Raw genomic sequence first — 23,748 nt, forward strand, 5'->3', positions numbered from 1 at the left:
GATAGTGTTCACACGCGCTAGATCGTATCAAAGTTAGGCCTACACCCAACGTAAAGTACTCGTGTTGGTCGGTTAACCTTCGTGTTGTTAACCGATGTACCTCTCAATAGTTTTCAGAGGTACGATGTATAGGCCTACTGTATGCTTGTTTGAACGTAACAAATTAAACAGATTTCTTGAAGCACTGTATTTAACTAAGAAAGAAAGAAAGAAAAGCTGTTGACACATAAATGAACCCGGATTTTTCAGCGGCTTTTACCGTTTCACAACGATTCATTCTCACGCTGGGTGGTTTTAGCCTCTCCAAAGTAGTAATAATGTACAATTATACTATTATTATAAATTGACTTTGATTATGTCGTTTGATTTTATCCACGTTACGGCAATAATAAAAAAAAAACATTGCATCGACATTACGTTTTATTTCATATCGTGAAAATGGAACATCATATCGAATATTATGACAATTCTTCTGAGTTTCACCAAGAATAATATTTTTAAAGAAAATAAATTCCTAAATAATATAAAAATGTATTTAATAAACCTTTATTGAAATCTAAACAATGTCATATGAGTGGAAAGTATATCAATTTAGGCTTAAAAGGTACTTAAACATATATAGATGTTGCTGGCGTTTGTGAAAGACTCGGTGTCACCATATTGTGGTGAGTGTTTTTAAAAGAAAAGTAGGCCTAGCTAGCTGTGTACATATGGTTTTGAATGTTTACTTCGCATGCGGCTGCGTGATTCTCAGTATTGTTAAATATTTGCGTTTACTGTCCGAGGCTACCATCACATTTTACCATTTACAGTCAGGAGGGGCGTTATGGAAGGTATACAACGCTCAAAGAATATTTCCAATAGTTTTGGAAGTCATTATTGAAGTATGGATTACTATTATTATGAACAAGCATGTTTTCTGCATTTGACGATAATCACGGTATGTTGCATACACCATTGTTTGATTTGTGTAAACGCCTAGGCTAGATGTATGATTCATATTGTTTTCAATATCGTCAATGCCAACAGTAACATTTAAATCGGGGGTCTGACTTACTGTAGGCCTACAATGTTGGATCTAGCAATTAGGGCGTGTAATGTATGCCTGCTGTCTGGGCATGACATTTGTTTTTAACTGTTGGAAGCAGAGAAGGGTGATCCCAGATAGATTTGTCTGTAGAGGGGTTCGGAATTTTTGTTTAAATTATTAATTAGAATTATTGTTTTTTAAAAAGTGATTTAGTGGTCAAAACGCTCATTGTTAGTAGTATCGAATAGTATTGATCGGTTCGATTTGTTCAATAATCGAATGGTGTGATGAGCCCGTTAAAAATAATTGCGCTATACTAATTTGACAGTTTTGCTGTTTTCCACCAATCACATTATATTCTCTGATTTTACATTAATACATGTCGCCATTTTATGTTTAATTTCACTTTTCCCTGGTTAAAATTATTATTTATGAGTGACTAGTGCAATGGCAATGACAATATACGAGCAGGGGTTTTTTTTATTGTCGCCAGACATGAAACAGTTTACAAGAATCTTACTATTTTTTGTCAAGTTTTGATAGTGTTAATTCACATATTGAACAGTAGGCTAAACATTATGTTTGCGTTTTTAACAACTTTTGTCCTTGCAATACTAAACGAAACCAGATTGGCCGCGTGGCCTAATGGATAAGGCGTCCGACTCGAGTCCCATCGTGGTCACTTTTTTTGTACTTTTACTTTATTGTATAACGAAAATAAAACAAATGACTTTAGTCAACCGTATTGGTGTGACACCATGTTGCTGCTCACTGTTTAAATACTTATTATAGTGTATATCGTATTTATTTAATATTGATTGAATATTGGTCTAAAGATACAATAGACTTACATGGGGGAACTCCTGATTGTCTTTATAATACATTGATGTAACACATCATACGCATACAATTACAATTAATATTTATTATACTGGTACATTGAGTGGATAGTGCGCATGCTCGCTGTTACATTATTATTTATAATAGTGTAATCATATTTAATGATTTCCATTTAAATGAATGTTGATTAAATTGGTGTTGGCCTAATTAAGATACAAGACATTAAATGGGGAAACCCCGATTCAATTTATTGTACAGTAAATACCATATGCCTAATGATGTCGTTTATCAATTATTACTGGCAGTCACATTAATAGTGTATATATTTTTTTGTAATTGTTGCCAAGGTTTCAGGTCTTAAATAATTTTATTATTTACAATTATAGGCTGTAATTATTTGGCTTGCCATTTAAATAAAAATGTTTAAAATTATAGATGTGATTTCAATTTTTTTAGTAGAGAGACGGGTACTGTAATAATATGGATTTTTAATCGCACGGCAAAGCAGTAAAATATTAATCTTTATATATCCGTTAAAAAAAGCGGCCGCGTGGCCTAATGGATAAGGCGTCCGACTTCGAATCGGAAAATTGTGGGTTCGAGTCCCATCGTGGTCATTTTTATGATGGCTTTTATTTTATTTATTTATTGGATCGCGAAATTAATACCAAACGATTGATATTGCGTCGACCAACTTAATAAATTTTAAGATCGTTAGTAGGCTATTGATTTGGGCTAAAACAATACGATTTATATAATATGCAAATTCATCCAATCTCTGACGGCCGATTTGTGTTTAATTGTAACGGTGAACTCCACCCGCAGATGATCACGTGGTCAACATGACAAAAATGCATTTTGACCAACAATGTTCACACTATAGAATAGCGACTATTGCTTTTGTTCAACCTATTATGTAAATTATATTTACTCCACTATCCAGTTTCATTTAAACAGTATAATTTATCACGTTCAAATAATTATTCAAATAAACTCACAAGTTATGTTCAAATACATCGTATTTGCAGTTGCCATTATGATGAAGATTGCCAGCAGTTGCATAAGCAATATACTAATAATAATTATTTATTAAATGTGTAACGCGTTACTGTTATTCCTACCATACTATAAACGCGTTACATGAATACTTGACGCATTACTAATTAAACTAACTTTAAATACCAGGGAAGTTAACTCTTCCCTCGTGGTCTTTACCACCACACTCCTCCCTACTTTCTTGTAGCTAACGCGCATTGTACTCGCCGATCATATCCGTACGCATTCCTCTCTTACATTCTCCGTAGGGCTACAATAAAGATAAACTAGTATCCGCCGCCCGCCACCAGCTCCACCCCAACTCTCATTCGCCGGCCTACAAAACTACCCCATTTCAATACAAGAGGCATTTACAAGTCATCTTGTTCGTATCTTTACACATTGTCTAAATTCACATGCAGAAAACTAACTAGCACGCAATTCATGTCATCCCGTTAATATCCATGAACATTAATGACTATTTTTATATCGATTAGGTCAGAACTGCATTCTTGATATTGAAAATTATGATTAAAAGATGTTACTTTCACTCATTTCATGTTAATGTTTCAACAGTATATAGCTTTTTATAATTATTTATATGAAAAAATATGAATTATTATGTCTCAAAAGTAAGTATTCATGTTATTCAAATGACGTAACAATTCCTGGAGGAGTAGTTTGTTTTATTAAAAACTGTATGTGAATGTTGGTTTAATACGCTTTATACGATCATGTTTACAGAAACTATAAAAGTACAATATGTAATATTTGACGTTAAATACAGTCTATAATGAACATTTTTATTATTTAACTGTCATCAGGTCGTAATCGGGCATACTGTCATGGTTAACACAACACTCCATTGAAAAACAGATATATACTTCTAAATCATTTCATACCCAATATTAATCATAAAAAAAAATGTAAACCTCGCGTCAGCATATGGGTCTAGCCAATTTTCACGAGCGATAACGGTAATAATAATAGAATCTATGTTATTCCTATGTCGACCATTTAAACACAACGCGGTTACCGCTCAGGATAGATACAGATTCTACGTGGGACAAGCTACGCGGGTTTCCGTTTACCGTCTGTCTAAATTTGCCATAGTTCATCACCTGCGTAACATCGCAAAGGATAACACAAAGTCGACGCGCGCGTATACATTATTTCATCAACATCTAAACGCGCGCGTACAAAAGCCGTACCGTTTCTATCGGAACTTGAACGCGCGAAATAACACGCCGTTTTTAAATTCGAATAACCAAAGGCCAAGTTGGAGGCTGCTGCTTAGCCTAAAATATTTAAAATACAAAATTTCCAGGTTTCTAAATGAAATGTCATTATAACGGCAATATTTCCTAAAGCAATGTTCCCATTTAATTATATGCCAGTAATTGCATTACCTGGCATGTTGTTTTTGGCTTTATCCAATATACGTACCCCAATTGTTTGTAATAATAATAAGTTGTATCTAATTGAACGCATTACAGCGATAAGACTTTAATACAATATACCTTGCTAGACCTTTAATGAAGTTGTCATTGTCGACCCAGTTCGTTTGCGTTACGGGTTTTAGTTATTACAAGTGTGTGTGCATTCGTATACGTTTTTACGTATTGTATTTTAAAATAGCTTTTAACTTTTTGTACCAAAATGTCTTTGCTACCATTTTTCATGGATTACACATCTGTCTGTGTGTCTATTGCATTCTAATATAATTTTCATCATTATATTGTTTTCTAATTTTAATTTCATGTTATTTTTAATAATCGTGTTACACGAAGTACAGTAGTCTTCCGATAGTAAACCTCAACTATTATTATTTAAAACTGTTTTAAGTTTGTTTTCCCACAATTTTTTTCCGATTTGTCGTTACAACAGTGTGGTATTAGAGATTTTACAATTTATCAGGAGATGATTGGTTTATTAGTTTGTCTGTGGTCCCTTCTAAAAATGTGTAAATGGTTTACATAGGCCTACATAACTGAGATGATATCTGTTCACATCAATCCGCATACAATCACGTAACAACGCACTTAATACTTTAATTTCAGACGATTATAAAGTGGGCTAGATATTCACTAGGTCACCTCGAGATGAAATAATCTTAATTATTCGAATCATCGTAAGTGCATTTTTGATCACAATCCTACAATTACCAAATAAAGCGTTGAATATCACATTTCTTTACGGTTTAACTATAACTCTATTCGTGTTCAAAATACAATGAACGCATAATGTGATTGGCTGGGAAATGGGCTACTTTGTAAATTGGGACACCTTCTGAATTAGTTCAAATTTAATATATAACAAGTCTTACTTTCCGGATGCTCTGATCGTAATAATTTAACCATTATAGCGACAGCGTGTCAGAGAAATATGCTTTTTTGTTATATGTTGCTTTTTTAACCCTCTAGTTATTAGTTATATGTAATCTGTTATTTAAAGGGTAACATCATATATAAAATCTGAAATACCTTCGCATTATAAAATAGATATATTATGTTCAGCAATAACGCTCTGTCTACACTATCAACTTTATGTGACAAAAAAATGCGATGTGCCCATATATGGACATGATGATGTCATACAACTACCATATTTGGGCACATCACACTTTTTTGTCAAACTGATAGTGTAGACAGAGCTTAAGATTAATAAATATTCGAACGTTGTTATCTTTGTATTAAATAATCACGCTCGTTTTTTTCCAATTTGGTCCGTCAAAGAATATGGAATCTCCGGAAGACGCGACTCCGATTTCATATTGATTGTGACCCTTCGAAATATGGAATTATGTCTCGGCAGACGGACGCGGCGTAAATTCCGAAGACGCTACTTTAATAACGTACAGAAATATTAATGCATTTTACATTATGATTCCTTCGATATTTCACAATAATTAAAGAGTTTTTATTATAATCAGATAATAACAAGACCTAATATATTACACTCCTAATTACTGTACTACCTTCTTCCACCAAGGTACCACCAGAGAAGAGTGAAATTATTGTTAATTAATTAATGTAATTTCACCTTACCTGGTACCTCAGTTTACAGTAATTGCATTATACTTATACTATTTGTTGTCTTACATATAAACATGAAGGAAAAAATGATATAAATAATGATGTATTTTCGCTATAAACTTTCTGACCAATTCATATTAACAAAAAATGTATGCACATTTTTTCTCAAAAGCAGACTCAGGTTCGATCAAATTTTAGGTCAGTCTGGTTTGGGCAACATCTTTCTTTAGGCTGTATTAATGCTAATCGTAAACTGTGTATGTTACCCGTTGTTCTTTTCACGGAAATTTCTCCTTGATAGATGTTTCCTCTGAATAGGAGTGTCCCCTCAATAGGAGTGTCCCCTCAATAGAGGTGTCCCCTCAATAGGGTTGTCCCAAAGTAGGGGTTCTACGTTTAATTTAGCGATTTTTATGCTAAATATCCATATCCACCCTTCACTCTCATTCGTACAATTCACCTATACATCATTCACAGCGCAGCACATGGGTTTCCAACCCGAATCCAGGGTATATTTTGGCTACTTCCCAACTATAGTAATCTATTTTTTTTTTGCCCTAGAATTTAAAACTCAGCTGTTTAATTATTGTTAAAATCTTCAAAATTGACATTGATTCGCGCTGTCACATCTACAATATTGAAGGGTTAATTAACATCTGCTATCGTATTATTACGATGCCCCCGGGGTCTTTAGGTGACTTCCATCATTCGTTGCTATACTATTGTTAAAACCATTATTTCTAAATGAATTTTAAAATACCTACTGTCGCTTATATTTTAGTCGTTTCGTACTAAATTAGTCTGAGCGTTTTATTTTTAAAAAAACATTTCTAACCTTGCAAGGTATATGTGGTTCTATTAAATTTGTAATTATTGTTGATTGTTGTTATATTTCACCACGGAAAAGCCCGATTGGAACTGATTAGGTCGTCTGTTTTTAAATTATAAAAAAGGAATAATTAAGTATAGGCCTAAAGTAATAGTGTAACCGCGTCAACAAAATGAGCACGCGCGCGTGTAAGATCAAGCGTACAATTTATGTCTCTTATGAATATTCATAATCACTCGGAGCACATTTTATACACGTTGTGTTTGGAATCGACCTTAATGTTTGCTTAATTGATCTGACGTTTGATAGAAGTAACATTTTATCAAGCTAGGACCATGTATGGTAGATGTTGATCCAGACAATCAACGCTAGATCTGATCAAGAGGAGTATGTCCTAATACGTAGGAGATATGTATACGACGTTACTCTCTATACGTAATTTGTACGCGCCTGGTTATCGACTGGAAAATCATATACAAGACTGGTATGAGCGACCGGTTCTGTTCTAACGTTTAATGGCACCGTTTTTCTTTTTCTCTGCAGTTTCATATTCTGCTGAGAGCGTTCTTCTAGTGGATTACGACCTATTCCAATTATATACAAGATGTCAACCACGGTAAGCCTTAAAACCTTGTTTTAGTATGACAATTTTATAGATACAGTGTAGATTCATTAAAATTGGATCATGTTAACACTGGATTGGAACATTACAAATAAAGATATTATTAATGTTGCACTGCGTAAAAAGCATGACCAGTGAAAAAATCTTCATAGTTGCAACAATGGTGGCTGAGATTTGTTTAGACTACTACTTTAGTCAGGACAGTCCAAAAGTTCCATATTATTCCTATGGCCATATTGCGATGAAACACCGGTTCTTGTCAGTTCACGTAAACCTAAGTTAAGCAACGTTGGACCCGGTTGCGTTCTGGTGTAATTATAATATCGGACTAGCATGTGATAGGCATGGGTTCGAGCCTATCTGTACCATAACATACTAATTATTGTATTCTTGTGCAAGATGCTTTACTTTCATTGCCTCGTCCTTCGGATGGGACGTACAGCCTTGGTCCCTTGTACAGTGCACCAAGAACTTGGTACACTATCCTAAAAGAGGGGATCGTCTATAGGTGTGCTGATCTGGTAGGCTGCACTGCTGACTACGATGGGCCCGTAGATTGCCTAATCTAATCCGAATTTCCTCAGCTTCCAGTTATGGACCAACATAAACACGTTAGGCCTACCTTTTATCCTTTTCTATGAAGAATCGCACGGTGGGTATGGTTTGGCACGGCACCGTTTTATACATTATTCTAGGCCTACACTCATTGTTTACTCATGTGTTTATTATAAATATTAGTGTACACAGTGCAAGCATTCATGTTTACTTAATATTCATATGTACATTAATAGATAAATTTGAATATGCTATAGGCCTAGCACATTTTGAATGTTCAAACAAGGACAGACATTACGTTAAATTGCTTGTAAATACTGTAGTGGAAATAAATAAGCTTGATGAAACGGTAAAGATTTTTTGGACTGTGCTAATTTCCTAGAAGTCACAAACGATGACACAAACTAGGTAGGCCTAAAGATACATATTACAGTAGTCTATTAAAGTAATGTTGTAATTGTAATTTAAGCTGATTAACTTACAATACAAGTCATTATAATTATATATTACATAGCCTATGTAAATACGTGAACGTGATTGGTTGAAACTGCGTCACATGACTACCGCTGCGAGGATCGTAAATCGTATATATCCTCGAGAACGATGATATTGACCGATTAATTTTCGCGTAATTATCGTGTCCCCTGTCATTAAACATATACATTCTCGAGTTCGATGATATTGACTGTGTAATTTTCGTGTGGCAACACTCGCGTTTGCCGATAAATAAACAAAAGTCATCTACTGGATTTGAACTCGGGTGGAATTGTCACTCCATCGCAAGACAACGCTTCCACCGTTGCGCCACGCAGCTTGCTTGAAGAAATTATTCATCTAAACTATTTAAACTATGCATACATAGCGCCCTCATTTGTTATTAGTCCTCCCTAAATGTGATGAAACACCGTTTGTGATTGGTCAATACTCACGGTAGTAACCTAGTAACTAGTACGCGCTGAACATCCGGAGATTCGGCTCCTCGCGAGAGAAGACGATGAATTGTTTATTCGGCCTACCTGATTATAATATTATTATTAATAGGCTTATTGATGGAAATTCTTCTGTTAATTTAAACGACCTAGGCCTAAGTGAATATTTTATTGCCAAGGAATCATTAATTAGTAATTATCTGTATATTATTCTTCGCAAGGTAAGGTGTCTTTCTAGGCAGGAGGCTTGTTTACATACAATACAAATACTATAGAATAGGAGGCCTAGCTAGCCTAGCTTCACCCAACCCAGCAGACTTGTTCTTGGCTATATAATATAACAGATATCGCCTTTTATATCGGTAAAATATAAGATTTAACATCCCCTCGGGATGATATTATGTTCTCGGGGAATTATATATCCCTCAGCTGCCGCTTCGGGATATATATTCCCTCGAACATAATATCATTCCCTCGGGGATGTCAAATCTTATATTTCACCTCTAAGCAGGCAATATCTGTATAATAAGCAACAAGTTAACCAACTAATTTGTCGAATACTTGAAGCTACTTTACGATCAGTGCAAAATATACGTGCCTACGTCATCACTTTCTGTGTGTTTAAAAATACACACGCACATAATGATAACGTCAGTGCATCGTCTAAAAATACGTGTGAAAACAAGCTGTGACATCATTAAGGCCGAAAACGTTGCTTGTGGGTCAGAGAAACGTGCCTCAAATGTTTAGCCAACGACGTAGTTGGGAATCTTCAAAATCGAAGCATAATATCATGCGACCTTTTGTTTATAAATGTAGCAAATAGATGATTGTGTGTTACATCCATCAGGATGCCGATAATGAATCAATTAGGGCATAGTCGATGCTTTGAATGTCAAGCACATAATAGGCCCATCAAAAACGATCGCCAGCTGTAAGTATGTATACAAAGTACACGGAGGCTGCGGGTTATAATGAATGATGAATGAATCAATAATTGTCGTAAACGTTTCATCTTATAGATGCCTAACCATATGAAGATCACTATTAAAAGTATCAATGATCACACATACTTTAGAGTGTGATTAATTTAAGATATACACTATTTATTATGGACAAATGCTCCCAACTATTATGGACAAAATATCACTCTTAGGGACAAGAAAATAACGCTCTTAAAGGCTCACTCAACTTCCCCTATTATGGGCAAAATATCCCCCATTACTGACAGGAAAATAACGCTCAAAGAGGCTCACTCAAATGCCCCTATTATGGCCGAAAAAAACCTCTAATAGAGTATATTTATGGACAGACTTCACCATGGCATAAAATAATGTTTTTTAGTGTGATTATGGCGCGAAAATTATATCTTCTGTTAACTCCGGAAATAATGTTACTTCAGTGTGAATTGTTTGTGAATACTCTTGAAATTATGAGATCAATCAACTAGGCCATCAGAGGAGGGAGACAAGTGGTTATAAGACAGGCTGTAAATGCGTAAACTCCTGTGACCCTTCAATATAATCATGCTTAAACGCGAAGGCCAATAGCGTCAGTCTAATTTAACGTTTAGACGACCCTTGTCGTACCGTTAAGCCTACTCGACACAGCTTAGTCAGTAACTCATTATTATTGACGCGATATTATTGACATTCTGTACATTAATCATTACATTATTAGGAGGATATGACCTTTAATTGACTCTATCTTTTATGCGTACAGTTTCGGAGGTGACATAATAAAGCTATTGCGCGTATGGAAAAAGTTCAAAGCACCATTTTTTAACGGAATGAAGTCCCAAATGTTTCGTTTAATCTCATGTGAAAACTGCTATTAATTTTATGATGATTTTGAAATATAAAATGAATGAATGTACAATGTTCTCGTAACACATGTTTAGATGCCATTAAACGCGTTTAGGTGATATATTAGACGCGTTTAGATGATATATTAGACGCGTTTAGGTGCTATATTAGACGCGTTTAAGTGTGATGCAGCATGATTTTTGATAGTCCTGATGTAAACGTTGCAGCAGAATGCTCGAAACATTTTGGTTTGTGTTCCATGTTGCTAATGCCATATTTGACAACGGGTTGTCGTGTTTCCGTATAACATGTTTAGACGCTAAACACGTTTAGGTATGATGCAGCATGATTTTTTCATAGTGTAAACATATTCATTACTTTATCAATTACGTTGCAGCATAATGATCGAAACATTTTGGTTTGTGTTCCATGTTGCTAATGTATTTGACAATGGGTTGTCGTGTTTTCCGTATAACATGTTTAGACGCTAAACACGTTTACATATGATGCAGCAGCATTTTTGATAGTGTAAACCTATTCATTACTTTATCAATTACGTTGCAGCATAATGATCAAAACATTTTAGTTTGTGTTCAATTGTTGCTAATGTATTTGACAATGGGTTGTCGTGTTTCCGTATAACGTGTTTAGACGAAAAACGCGTTTAACGTGTTTATACGTTAAACACGTTTAGGTATGATGCAGCATGATTTTTGATAGTGTAAACCTATTCATTACTTTATCAATTACGTTGCAGCAGAATGATCGAAACCTTTTAGTTTGTGTTCCATTGTCACTAATGCCATATTGCCATTATTAGACAAACATGATATTGTTTTCTCACCTTTATAACCTTTCATTATTGGCAATGACCATCAGCTAGGCATGAATATTGCATAATAGGCATATATAGGCCAAGGCTCTAGTTATTGTTGTTACTTTTACAGCGGGCGTTTTGATTTTTGGTGATTCCAGCTCAAGCGGTATGATACGCCATGTATGCCAAAATATTTTTCTTCAAATCGCCGTTACAAAATAGATTACGTTATTCGATCATCATACATAGTTAGTCATCGATAGACCTACCGCATCTATACTGTCCTAGGCCATAAGTCTAGCATCTACCCCTAACATTAACATACAGCCATCACATGTGATACATATATGACTATGTAGTACAGAATTCGCCTATATCTGATTCTGATATTTTGTCATATGTGGAGACAGAGAGAAACGGAAATATTTAACAACAAATCAATCCACCTTTCAAACATCCATTCCGTTCTTCTAACTCAAGTCCAAAATAATTAAAAGAAACATTATTTTAGATGTATCTTTACTACAAACCAGACAGTTTGCTCTCTAACTTAGACTGACGAAAGCGATTAAGATTTAGAAAATGTTTCAGTAATGTCAATTAGTGGTGATAGCCGGATTTTATCGTCATGTCCGACTAACTACATTTAAAGTATGTAGTCAAATTTATGTTATATTAAACATCCAAATTTGTTACGTCATTGATTAAAGAAGCGAGTGATAAAAAATATCTCTTTTAGTTCAATTATACAGTTTCGTGACAAATCTCGTGATACAACGTCACATATTGGTCACATATGACCACTGTCTCATAGGAACAGTGATGCAATGACAATCAGTCAAAAAAGAAATGGAACAAAATACTTGTGTCGACATAATAAAAAATAAAAATAGCAAATATATATTCAATGCAATTTCCTCGCGATTGACACGCGTGTATGGTTCGCAAGAACAATATAAAACCCGAGGCAGTAAAGCACTACTCGACATGTACTCGAAGAACACATAATACGAGTATTACATCCAACAAGTGTTCGATGAAAAATATTTCATTAAGAGGAAACAATACAATGAATTATTTATTACCTATTTGGCGCGTATGGAAAGAAAATAAACAGCTTAAAAATTAATTCGATTACGGTACCGTATGCATTAATTACCTGGACATTCACAAAGTCGGTACCCTTAGATCGCCATTGATTAATAATTAAATACAGCTAATTACTGGCGTAGACTACTATACAAGGTTATATGTCTGGACGGATTATACTAACGGCTGTGTTTGAACTAACCTGCCAACGGGCCATATTATATATCAAATACGAATATGTTTAATTATATTTGATTATTAATTTATTAATATGTTGAAATAATTTCAGAAGAACAGCTATACAATTGATAAATGTAATCAACATAATCAAACATCATCTCATATAATCGTCATCAACAAATGTTTGTATACAATATGATCGTATATTACTTGTATATAGTCTAGCGGTGTGCAGAAGGACCAATCTTAAAAGAGTAAAAGTAAAAGAAAACAATTTCAGACAGTTTTAACCACTCTTAACGAGTGAAACTCGACATTTTACAGTGAAAATTAACAGTTTTACTCTAAATATAGCCAGTGACAGAGTAGTAGTACACCGATTAAAACATCGATTATGAAAGAATAATAAATGTGATGGGAAGGCCTCAAATGTCCAAAGTTCGGATAAAACATTTAATGTGATGTACGGAACAATTTATACTTTAGACCTTACGTGATCGCGATACGTATTCTAATTCAAGTAATCTGGTAAACCTGGAATTGTATGTCTTTCTTTTCTGATATAGATTATCGTGCCAGATCCGGTTCCGACATCAATTTGGCCAGCTGCGTACAAGCAAACATCATATACTATCTAAAATATTTTCGACCCATTAAAATAGAACAGAACACGGACACATTTAGAAATCCCAGTCTATTTCGGATAATAGAGTAGTTATCTACACTATAAGGTGACTATAGACACGTTTATTTGATACACCCCACATCGAATATGAAACAACTGAGAATTAACTGCGGTACCAGTAATGTACGCATGTGCAGATAATAAAGTGGTTATCGACACTATAAGGTGACTATATAGACACGTTATCATTTATTTGATACAACCCACATCGAATATGAAACTATTGAGAATTAACTGCGGTACAGGTAATGTATGCATGTGCAGATAATAAAGTGTTTATCGACGCTATAAGGTGACTAAAGACACGTTTATTTGATACACTCCACATCGAATATGAAACAACCGAGAATTAACTGCGGTACCAGTAATATACGCATGTGCAGATAATAAAGTGGTTATCGACACTATAAGTAATATACGCATGCGCAAGAAAACAAAAAGAACCCGAAGTTTCGTAAAACAACCCGAAGCTCCGTTTGCATTATACCAGAACTAGAGACATTGCATTATCAGCTAATTTCTAGTATTTTACCCAAAATGTTTTTTCCAGTTTATCCTCTTAATAAATTAGAAGGAAAACTTGGTCACAATCGAGTTTTAAACATCAGTCTATGGGCTGAATGAATTGAATTTGAATAAATGAACTGAATGGAAATGCTAAATTGCAATCTTAGATGACAAAGTCTGTTCCATAAGCTAAAAATAACTTCTTTGATAACAAAAAAAGGTCTCATGTTTCAACTTAAAAATATATTGTTCTGAAAAATAATGTAACAAGTTTTGGTTGTTGATTATGCCATTTTATTATAACATAATACATAGTCACTTTGACCAAAACTTAGATCGAACATAATCTATTTGCCAGATAACCCATAATCTAAAAGAAAAAAATTGTTATTTTGTCGATTTTTATAAGCGAAATTTTTTTTTTTAAATTTGATTTTACTTACTCATCTTTGTTTTCTGAAAAGATAAATCTTTAAATACTTTAAAAGATTGATTTGAGATCAAGAATTTCTATCTCCATTTCCATCAAATTGCAGGAGAAAAACAACCTTTAAGATCCTTAGTAACTCTTCACCAACCAAGCGGTTAGTAATTACGAATAATAATATACTGTGACTTATAACTTTGAAATAATTATTAATGAAATACAATCCAATTATAATTACGCTTTATTTTCCGCCAAATCATCATCTCAGAACTATATCCACATCCAGTGACGTATGGTAGCTTTTAAAACAAGCGTGGTAAAGGGCGCCACACTTTTAATCGATAAATAACTTGACCAATGAAGTGAGAATATGAGGAATCATCTTAAGATCATCAGAGTTCTTCATGGTTGCTTTTGATGACACAAATAAAATTATTTACTAATAACTATCACACTTGTAAAGTTTGATTTCATTGCCGTTTTGGGTATTACAGTTATTTTTAAAGGAAATTGGATAATTATTAAGGATATTTTTGTCGTTAAATTGATAGTTGTTATTGAAGAGATTTACAGTTTGTTTACTCAAAGGTGGAATAATAATGGTTCCAATGGAAATTTACCATAAGAACGGTCAAGGGTCGTCATGAATAAAAACAAAAGTTTTGTTTTATACTTCAGAAGTTCCGTAAAATAGGTGGTTTTTTTTTAGTAAAAAGTAATTTGACTCTTTGTGTTTCAGTATTCAGTAAAGATATCTTTTAAATGTTTAATATGACGCATAATATAGAGACTTCTCTAACCAATTCTACAATAAAAAGGTAAAGACCGAAATGTCCGTCTTCGCGGTCTGGCGATGTGTTTCTAAAGACGGAGATTTCCGTTTTTGGCGGTGAAAGTGAATGCAAAATTAACGATGGTTTTCTATCAGGCGAAACCTAACATTTGGAAAACTTAAAGTTTAGAAGATAAATTATACCCATTTGCCGCCAGAAAACAACAGTAATAACACAACCAGTGTTTCTTCTAAAGAGAGTATAGGATATAATAAATAAATACATTCACGTAGAAAGTATTAAATTACTACGTATATTCAAAGTTACTATGGACACTTGTTAATTTCGTTTCAAAATCATTAGAGCTGAAACCCGATGATGATAATATGAGGGCAAGCAATCGTTCCATTGGGAACAGGCAGACATGTAATACAACAAACGGAGGCGCGTATTTCATCAAGAAATAATTAGTTACAATAATGACTGGACTACTCTTACAAACCATCGATTTTCCAGTGAGATGCTCTGATCTTGGCGGTTTGGACGTGCTTATGTGGCGCCAAGATGAACTGTCTGCGCATTTACCTGGTTGCTTGCTATTTATGCAAAGTCACGATTCCCTTGTTTTCCCGCCATTTAACCAATTACCGCTTACGTCCAGTTACATTATGTACATTTCCTGCTAGATATCGAATTATTCGTACAAATTTATGTTTTGTGTTCATTAATTGATAGTTATAAATCGAAGACTTCCTTGGTATCGAGGTTACTGTCAACATAACAACCGGTGGATAAAAGAATAATAATGAGTACACATGGTATCAATATGAAGTCCAAGAAAATATACACAATCAATAATTATTAATAATGTTAGGGTTTTTAATTTTAGTTTAAATAATTTGATATTGTTTTCAATTCAACCTTGAAATTACTCTAGTAGGTATATCGTTATCTACAGTCATTCATAATTGGAACTTTATTTGTAATAAAGACTAATATTTCTCGACTTAGCAAATAAATTAGGGCATTATATTTCGAGACAAATATAAGGTGGTTTTAATCAATCATTCCAATTTATCTAAACCTTTATTTCTCATTAAGGCCTAATTTTAATTAAAATAATTCTCCTTCGAAATGACATATTAATAGGCATACGTATTACTTAGATCGCTATGGTCATTTCTCATCTAATCAGGTTGATCAAACACGAAATGGCAAATTTTATGCAAATTTAATCCTGTTTTTTTTCGACTTTAATTACATTTTGCAGTTATATGCGTTTAAGTATTTCAAATGATTTTATTTACTCGGTCATCTTCAACCACGTCATGATGTTTGTGTGGGTGAGTTTTGGATAGGGTAATACAGTATTAATCATCTATTGTGCTTTTATTATTTGTTCTATTGTGCTCAGGTAGGGAAATCCGTTATTTATTAGATTATGTTGAAAATATATAGAAAGTGTTGGGTGGTTTGAACTGATCTGAACGCCTGCATAGAACGTAGTTAAGCCAATCTGAATCATATCATAATAATAATAGTTTAACCGACGTAAGATTGTTTCTTTTGATCACTTGATCACTCTCTTTATACCTTTCTGAGTCAAGCTCTGATACGGTATGTACATCCGATGATTTCATAGATATTATCAGGAAACGTTAGAAGACAAGTTTGAGCGTAGCAAGCTCGTCTACACTATCAAACATTAAGTGACACAAAAATATGATGTGCCCATATATGGACACGATGATGTCATATCACTACTATATTTGGGCACATCACACTTTTTTTTCAAACTAGTTTGACAGTTTAGACAGAGCTTTAGCATATTTTTTTCAGCCATGTACATAGATTAGTTAGTGAACTATATTTTCAATGTGTGTTTTAAATTTGATTTGATTTTACTCTTGATAGTGTGTTTGTAGATGGTTGTACTGTAACTGTTATTTCATTATTTAATGGAAAGACAGTTTGTAAGTCCGCCTAAGCATACGCAGAAGTATTATGTAGGAGTTTATATCCGATCGTCGTGAAAGTTTTAAAAGTTTAGATGACAGGTATGTATGTCATGAAGTATATTGGTTTAGAGTGTGTCACGTGTCAGGTAGGGCTAGAATTTCAAAATATATGAATGTGTTGAATCAGGTTTTTTTATTCTTCCTTATGTTGTTTTACTAATTTATTCATAATTGTTTAGCCTACAAATTACTGCAAATTTAAGTAATGTTTTTTTCTAATGTTTCAAATAAGCCCAAAAACTGACGCCCTCTTTAAAATAAAAAATACTTATGAACTTAGGGGGCAGTGTTGAAATAGAACATAACGTTAAGCTTCGTCGCCGAAAATGCGGCTTCAAAGTGCTTTTAATCATTTTGTACACTCTCCATATGCCTTGCATACAACTATTACACACAAGAGGGTCTTTTATTTTCAATTAGCTAGGCTAAGCTGACCCATCCTGAGTGATATCCGGTGTTTTGTCTTTAGCCCCGCTGTCGAACAGCCTATAATTTAAAGCGTCCACCAAGAGAAAGTGGACAAATTTGAGTTCCCAATGGGCCAATTTCACAAATCTTAAAAACTAAGCAAAATATTATGTTACTTCTAGTAATAGGCTAGATAAATCAGGATGTTTATATTTGTTAAACGGATTAAAATCTGGTAAATATTTTGACCGAAACATTTTCTAACGACCACTTTAAGCCAACAGTACGTTTCATTTTGTTTCCTAATCCTACATCTGTTAAATCTTCGGCGGAGACAAGATACAAAAAGTCGCCTCAATTATCCTTAATTTTATTGGTTAATGTCTTCAAATGATACCGATGACGTCATAAAGCAATATAGTCGTTATTCTTTGAAATATTGTTTGTGATATAGACATTCATTAGCCGCCATTGGGCACTCTGATGATGTCTGATTATTCGAACTTTGTCGCCTAATTTTTCATGTTTCATCTGTCTATAATAATTTGGAAAATCAAGCCACACAGTAGTTTAATTGAGTGCAGTGAGTATGGTAATTAATGGACAGACCAAGATCACGTTTGTTTGTGCTGGACGTTAAATTAAACTTATTGCGCATACCAGTGTAAATTAAGAATAAATTCCAAAAAAGATTATGGCAATAGTTGACGTCTAAAAACAATGCTCTGTCTACACCATCAAACTAGTTTTGACAAAAAAGTGTGATGTCAAATATGGTAGTGATATGCTTAAATAAGGTAGTGATATGACATCATCGTGTCCACTATGGGCACATCACATTTTTTTGTCACATGAAGTTTGATAGTGTAGATAGAGCTTAAGCATATTTTCAAAAAGAAAAAAGACAAAGATCTTACCAAATACGTCATCAATACGCGCGTTACCGAAATCATTGACGCGTGAAAACGTCGTTACTTCAATTCATTGCGTTTTAATTCGCGTTCATTTCCAATAATTTTGAAATGTTAACGCATCGTAGCACTTACCATAATAATGCTTCAGACATAATGATTCGTTTTGTTGACGGAACAATAGAACATATACGACAAATTGAGATGTTTGATTCCGTTAAATGTTCGTTGAATTGCATCCGGAAATTGCTTCCTTTACACAAACATTTGTCTTAGTGTAATGAACTCATTCCTATTGATTACCTAGCCTACTTTTATTGAGGTAATTGTTGCAAATTGTAACCATTTTTTTCTCTCAATGATTGTGCGTAATGAAAGAAACAATATCGTCTGCAAGAAATATTAAATTATCACTATTATATCAATTTCAGTAATTACAACAATCACGAACATCCTCGCGTATCATCGTCATTATCATCAACATATGTTTTGTCCTCCTCCTCCTCATCCTTCTCCTCATCATCATCATTATTATCTTCATCAGCATCATCATCAAACATGATTATTGTCAAAATCATCAGTTATATATCATTCTTGTTTAGGAGTCTTACGTGACAAGAAAATTATTCTACATCCACTATCAAATGTTTTGAGGATGATGTTTTATCATCCTGGTTTATTCTTATTGATAGATATTGATAAAATGTTGATTGACTTGAGTTGGCGTATCATAAGTGTCAGTGCCATATTTCGGTATCTTTATTTCAATTTAATAAAAGCATCAAAACAATTCAAAGGCACATAAAAATCTGTAGCAGCCAAAAAAGCTGGATTGAGGTTTTTTATTATAATTACAAACAATTTCATATGAAAAATATACATCATTATCTACACATAGAAGTTCAATTTTAGTTAGAACATGCTTGTTTTATGTAATTTTGCATAATTATATTAATTAATTGCTGTAATTAGTAATTGTGTGGTCAAGTCTCATCATCATTACTGCGCTACGATGAAGAGCACTGTAATTGTTCTGTTAGTTCCAAGAAATTTAAAAAATGATATATGATGGCGAATAAACAGAAGTATGCTGCTAGGCTGCTGACTGCCTTGGGTCCGTGGAGGGCCAAAAATCCGAATTTCTTCAGTTTCCAGTTAAGCTTGAGGACCAGAATAACATTTGTAAGTGTAAAGTTAGGTTTGCGGTACACCAGTTGAAATAAAAAGGTATGGTTGAAAATGTATCGATGGCTCGGTTACAAAAAAGAAACTTTAAGTTTAAGGTTCTCTGAAACTATAATTAATCTAATGTTTCAATTTAAGAGACGAGACCCATTTTATTGTTTGTTTGTACAAAGTACTTTACCAATAATCATGTAATTTGAGTTTACAAGCTGCGAACGAGCAATTACTTGGAAACATTAATGTTAACAGTTAAAAGCAAGCAATAACAATTTACTTAAATGAATCATAAACATACTGATGATTTATTTCAGATTAAATGGGATAATCCCATAATTCATTCGAAATCCAACTTTATAAGAATTTAACGACATTCGCTTCGTGTAAAATACGAAATAAGTTAATGTCTTGATGCGTTTTAAATCACCGTGTTTACGGAAAGGAATAAAAACGGATAAAATATTACAATGATTCTTTGCGGTTGACATTTTGATTGAAAATGTTCCCACCAATGTTTTTGTTAAGAAGTTTAAGATAGAGATCACATGATCGCCTACGTATCTCTAAAATGACATGATTTTATTTATTTGTTCTCATCGCCCTTTTCATTTACTTGCCAAGATGCTTACCTACTGCATTTTACCTACTTGCTTTGTACGAATGGCAAATTGTTTTCACGACAACTATCACAATGTTTACTTACCGTACTGATTTCGTCTATTTTACAATAGCTATATTGATACTAACATACCATGCCTATTATTTTCATGAAATCGATATATTGGTGACGTCACAAAAGTTTTTTTTTAAATCTCGAGTTATCTGTATCTTCAATATGGGCTGAATTAGTAAATAGCACGCCCGCTATCGTTCTCTACATTTTGCCAAGTATTCTGCTCAGTTTCTGTTTTACTTTTACTTTATTTATTACGTTTTATTTACTTTATTTATTACACATTTCGAAATAATCTCTTGTTTATACTTTCTTCTTGTCAATTGAACAGTTAAAATATCGAGTGTACTAGAAAACGATATTAATTCTATGTTCTGGAAGATTTAGATACTTTAATATTTGTACATGTAGTAGATAGAGAATCGTTCATCCTTAAATAAAAGTTTACCGGTTCGTATTTTACTCATAGCTGATTTGAATAATTTGCGATGTATTACATTGTAGTGATATATCTTAGAGGAAATCAATAGTGCTTACCTTCCGCAACTAAAGGTTGCTTTATTTTTTATTGCCGCATTTTATATTTTAGCAAATTTCAATTTAACTGCTAAATTCATATTGGTGTTACTTATAATTTTAACCTACATCTGCTTTAGTCTTAAATGTTAAATGGATTACGAGCTTTACAAAGAAAAAAACTTCAACATGGCGTTCCTTCTTATACGTTTAGTAAACTCACAAGAATATGGTATTGTTCCAATAAGAACATTTACAAACTGGAAAGTTTCCATTTTTTAAGTTGTTTTGTTTAAAAACTGGTACAGTTGTTTAATCTTGTGTTTTACCGTTGTCTCCTGTTTACATACAAATCTTTTTCCTTGGAGTTTAATGATAAATAATATGATAAACAATCAAGGTTTCTCCAATGATTAAAATTACTTCTTAAGCTCTGTCTCACTATGTGCCCAAATATGGTAGTATGATGTCATCATGTTCATATGGGCACATCACATTTTTTTCACAAGTAGTTTGATAATGTAGACAGAGCTTATGACATCCGCTAATGAATGATCCTCAAACTTTCGTTTTTAACAATTGCTTCTTCTTCATTTTTAACTCATTTATTTGCTTTATTAGAATAATACATATTGAAATATTTATTTTTATTTTTCAGACGTGAAGAACAATGACAGATATAGTGACCGGAACCTGGCCAAGCACAGACATATTTACATCATTTAACTTTACAGAACCAACCACCAAAGCAGCTACAGAAGAAGTATTTACAAAGGGGATTATTACAACAGAAACAGAATATGATCGTTTCCCAAATCATGAACATCCATGGCACGTGATCTTCATAATTATCGCCTGCATCTTTATCAGTGTATTCACATTTACCGCCAATGTGATGGTATGGATGTCCTTTTATATGGACAAACAATTACAGGTTGTGAATAACTATTTCTTACTGAGTTTGTCAGTAGCTGATATGATCATTGCTTCAATCTCTATGCCACTTTACACGGTGTACATTGTGAAATCGTGGACGCTAGGCCCAATAGTTTGTGACATCTGGCTAAGTATTGACTACGTTGCTTCCAACGCGTCTGTTATGAATCTGGTTGTGATATGCTTTGATAGGTACTTTTCTATAACTAAGCCTCTGACTTACCGGGCTAACAGGACACCTAGAAAGGCCAAAATAATGATTACAACTGCTTGGAGTATATCAATCATAGTTTGGATTCCTCTTATTATTGGCTGGCCGCGTTGGAATCAAAGAACCGTAGCTGAAAACGATTGTTATATACAATTTTTATCTGAAGGAAAGACACTATCAACTGTACTGAACGTTGTTACAATTAGTATAGCTTTTTATTTACCTGTTATGCTGATGTGTTATATCTATTATAGAATCTGGCGCGAAACGGAAAAGCGTTCGAAAGAGCTACGTCATTTGCAGGCGGGAGAGAGCACAGAGCACGCGCCTTCAAAACGATTGTTGTCTGACGGAGACGACGAGGAAGAGAATGTGCAAAAGTCTTGGAAAAAGAAATTATTATGTTATTCTGAGGTAGGAGTCGATGATGAGTTAGAGGACAGTAGTGATGGAACATCACCGCCTCTTCCGAGCACGAGCACGTCAACAACGAATACATCTAGCACAAAATCTCGCAATACGATTAACTTATCGCCAAAATCTTCCCCTAGCCAAAATCAACGAAACGGTAATTTTCTTACCTGTGATAATTTAGACAATAACTTTGCTGCTTCGCTTTATACAATTCTAATTAAGCTTCCAGATGAACATTCCAAAAATGAGAATGAAAATGTACCGAAGATAACTATGGTGGAGTATACGCGAACGCCACCTCCTACGATTCTACAGCATAAAGACAGTGGTGCCAAAGTATCGACGTCTGCTGACCACCATCATACGTCAAGCAGACCATCGTCAATCTGTGTTCCTTCTAACTCAAGAGCTGGTCATTCAAATTTAAGTATGAGTGCTATTACTGCCGTTAAGACGGCGGCGACAAAAGCCAAAGCAACAAACGCGGTGAAAAAGAAACGAACTGTTTTGATTCGTGAGAAGAAAGCGGCGCGGACGCTTATCGCCATTTTGCTAGCGTTCATCATAACATGGACTCCGTATAGTGTTTTAGTTCTTGTAAATGCTATGAAACCTGACGGGGTGAATAGCAGACTGTATTCTGTATCATACTGGGGATGCTATTTAAACAGTACGATTAACCCTATATGCTACGCACTGTGCAATATGAACTTCCGACGCGCGTTTAAACAAATTTTAACGTGCAAGTTCCAAAAGAAGCATCAACGCATGCGCATAAAGCAACTCCAAATACGGTCAAAGGAACGAATGAGTTCCTCTCGATGATTTATCACAAACTGTTTAAAATAATATAGTGTCATTATGAATATTGTTAATACGTTTTATATAAATTCTGTGAATTGTGTGATTTGTTATGGATTTTGAACCAGTTAGAAATGCCTTCTTTTGAGGTGAAAATAGGTTTTCAAATTTCCTATAGGCCTATATAAAGTAGACGCCTTAATAATCGTCAATACACCCTACCTGTTGGATAGTATAATCGATATTTACACGACAAAAGTATGTCTTATTCGGCTCAATGTACACATACTATCTTTGCTTCACTCCTCCTATTAATGGAACATTGGTAAAAAACTGTTTTGAACTAGTTTTGCTTTGACTCAAAATGTTACTGAAATTGTTTTGTAACGTGTAAAAAAAATGATTTAAATTGTCAATTTATTTTTTTTCTTTGTACGATACAGTAGCTTGATAATAATATAATATAAAATAATATCGAATAACAATATTAAATATTATTATCACAAATAAAGAGAAAAAT

The 23,748-nt window shown here is 33.8% G+C and overlaps 1 protein-coding gene and 1 non-coding gene across 4 annotated transcripts in view; both read left to right on the plus strand.

Annotated features, from left to right (window-relative positions):
- The window catches only part of LOC144852524 (muscarinic acetylcholine receptor M1-like), a 74,955-nt gene extending 51,292 nt beyond the window's left edge, over positions 1-23,663 (plus strand). For all 3 annotated transcript variants that reach the window (XM_078710372.1, XM_078710374.1, XM_078710375.1), the window contains exons 4-5: positions 7,313-7,385; positions 21,525-23,663. In XM_078710372.1, coding sequence (XP_078566498.1) covers positions 21,537-23,252 — 1,716 coding nt within the window. In that variant the 5' untranslated portion in view covers positions 7,313-7,385; positions 21,525-21,536 and the 3' untranslated portion in view covers positions 23,253-23,663. The remainder of the gene's footprint in view (positions 1-7,312; positions 7,386-21,524) is intronic.
- Positions 2,415-2,487, plus strand: Trnar-ucg (transfer RNA arginine (anticodon UCG)). Its single transcript has one exon. It is a non-coding gene; the product is annotated as a tRNA-Arg (tRNA).
- Positions 23,664-23,748: the final 85 nt, after the last annotated feature.

Source organism: Antedon bifida, chromosome 9 (genome assembly GCF_963402885.1).
Source record: "Antedon bifida chromosome 9, ecAntBifi1.1, whole genome shotgun sequence".
Classification (NCBI taxonomy): Eukaryota; Metazoa; Echinodermata; class Crinoidea; order Comatulida; family Antedonidae; genus Antedon; species Antedon bifida.